This window comes from Plasmodium fragile (assembly GCF_000956335.1).
Source record: "Plasmodium fragile strain nilgiri unplaced genomic scaffold supercont1.212, whole genome shotgun sequence".
NCBI lineage: Eukaryota > Apicomplexa > Aconoidasida > Haemosporida > Plasmodiidae > Plasmodium > Plasmodium fragile.
In genome coordinates this window covers 1-2,302 of record NW_012192792.1, presented here as the reverse complement: position 1 = coordinate 2,302, position 2,302 = coordinate 1, and the positions used below count along the sequence as shown (strand labels likewise).

General features: G+C 46.7%; 1 protein-coding gene across 1 annotated transcript; it reads right to left on the bottom strand.

Annotated features, from left to right (window-relative positions):
• Nucleotides 1-303: 303 nt before the first annotated feature.
• AK88_05662 (uncharacterized protein) lies at nucleotides 304-1,550 on the bottom strand (the record flags this gene model as incomplete). The annotated part of the gene is made up of 3 exons (XM_012483264.1): nucleotides 304-369; nucleotides 584-1,325; nucleotides 1,473-1,550. Coding segments are annotated over 3 exons (885 nt in total), but the record flags the coding sequence as incomplete, so codon positions are not given.
• Between the last annotated feature and the right edge of the window lie 752 nt (nucleotides 1,551-2,302).

The window sequence follows — 2,302 nt, the reverse complement described above, 5'->3', positions numbered from 1 at the left end:
ACGCCTCTCCGTCAACGCCTTCTCCCGTCAACGCTTCTCCGTCAGCGCAGTCTGCGTCAACGCTTCTCCGTCAGCGCTGGTCCGTCAACACCTCTCCGTCAACGCCTCTCCGTCACCCCGTCTCCGTCACACCCCGTCTCCGTGAACGCCGTCTGCTGTCAACGCCGTCTCCGGGAACGCTGCCGGAAGGCGTGATAATTACACAAACGACTTCTGCCTTCCGCGGTCGTGCCGACCGTGTTAGTATGAGGCCGCTTTCGTATTGTGCGTGTCGTATTGGTGCTTTCTCCCATCGGGCCTTACCTGTCGGTTGCTGTGGTGATGGTGTTGCCGGTTTGGTGGCGGCTTGTCCGTGTTTGCCATCATTCTCTGCAATAAAGGAACAAATAGGAATTAGAAGTGGCAGTATGTACTGTTTGTATTCGTGGAAGGATACAGGAATGAACGTTGTTCACATAGCTGCATGTTGTTCCCCTTTGCACTTTCACTTTTACTTCGACACTGTCTGTAGTTGTGTTCTGTGTACTTATCCATCCGGCGTCGTTCTAATTTGTTTCCTTGTGCCCCAAGTGCTCTGCCTTACCGGACTTCCCCGTCGTGGCCTGGTGCCGTTTTTGTACGTCCTGGTCTACCTGTTTTCTGATTTCCGTAAGTAGTTCCTTCATTCGGTCCTTCAATCCTGCCACTATCGCAGTAATTTCTGAGTGCTCCTTATGCTGCATCTCCTCTTTATTCAAGAAATCCGCTATTTTCCATTCCGCCTTCCATGGTGTCTCACACGTGTTAGTTCCCTTCACTTCTTTAATCCGTTGTTGTAGTGTACTATTTTGCCCTAACCAGGTTTTGACTTGTTCATTTAACTTAAGTTCCCTTATTTTCAAATCCAAAGATATGTTTCTACCACATTTGCTCTGCTGTATTAAACCTTCCCCCCATCCGCCTTCCTCCCCTAAATTGTCCATTGTTTTCCATGCATAAAATGTACCCCACGTACTTTTGCACACGGATTCGTTTAATACTGCGCTAAACATATGTACTATTGCACATCGTAAATGCTCCGTGATGCTTGCACTGGTGTCATCCTCCTTTTCTCTAATTCGTGCTGCAGTAGTCCCCCAATTCATGAAAAATAAGGCCGCTACCATAAGTACGCATACAATTTTATCCCCCACCTTGGAGGGTACATACTTCGGACCGTGTGTAGGGTAACTGGGGTGGTCCCATCCTTTGTTATCACAGTTCGCTGCATACGATATTATGTCCGCAGTTTCCATGTATTGCACAAATTCCTGCATTACATCCTTCGTCTTGTTCCACACCATTTCCTACAATGTAAGAGAAACACAGGAAATATGTACATGCGCATGTGTACTTGAATGCTTTGTGCCCCGCTGAGCTGCATGCGCTCTTATACCAATAAAACCCTAGCACGGAACTGCCCGTGCGTCAGGTCTGTTACAGTACGTGCCTACCTCATACTTGTGCTGATCATAAGTGCCCGCTCGGACTAACCAATCCGCCAATGCGTGCGCCAAAGCTGCCTTGGCCATGTTACTACTATTCACTGAAATATACGGTACCCGTTATAAATATCTATACAGTACTATTATGCGTATTCTTGTTATAGTGCATTAATGCCCGCGTGCTTCCACTTTTAGTCTCTAATACTGCTCCTGTCGGTCTTCACTGCTGCGCAAGTAGCAATCAAATGCTGCATAAAAATAGAAAAAATTCAGCACATAAAGATAGAAGGAAGAATGTACAAAAACAGAAAATGTCCACCCGACTTTGTAGATATAGAATACAGGGAAGAAACGCAAAAGAAAAAGAAAGACAAGGGAAAAAGAAAGGAACAAATAGGAAAGGAACAAATAGGAAAGGAACAACACCGTCATGAATAACACGCTTCGCCCCTTTCTACACCGGTCTCCACTAAACGCCTGTCACACACTGTCTCTGTGCGCGTACACAAAAAAACCGAAGTATAACAAAAACATCAATTCGTTCTTCTTCCGTCAACGCCTCTCCCGTCAACGCGTCTCCGTCACCCCGTCTCCGTGAACGCCTCTCACGTCAACGTGTCTCGCGTCAAGGCTTGTGCGTGCGGCGGCCGCCGTGTTGGGGCTGTCAAAGAAAGGGGGGAAAAAAGTACACTACACTACCTACTCCCTCACAACGCCATAACAAAGAGCCGCCTGCCGAATTCATATGAATGCACATGTTCTATATATATGTAACCTCTAGAACCCTGTGGCTATAGACATATTAAAAGAAGTGGACTACACAGAAAAAGAACAAAACA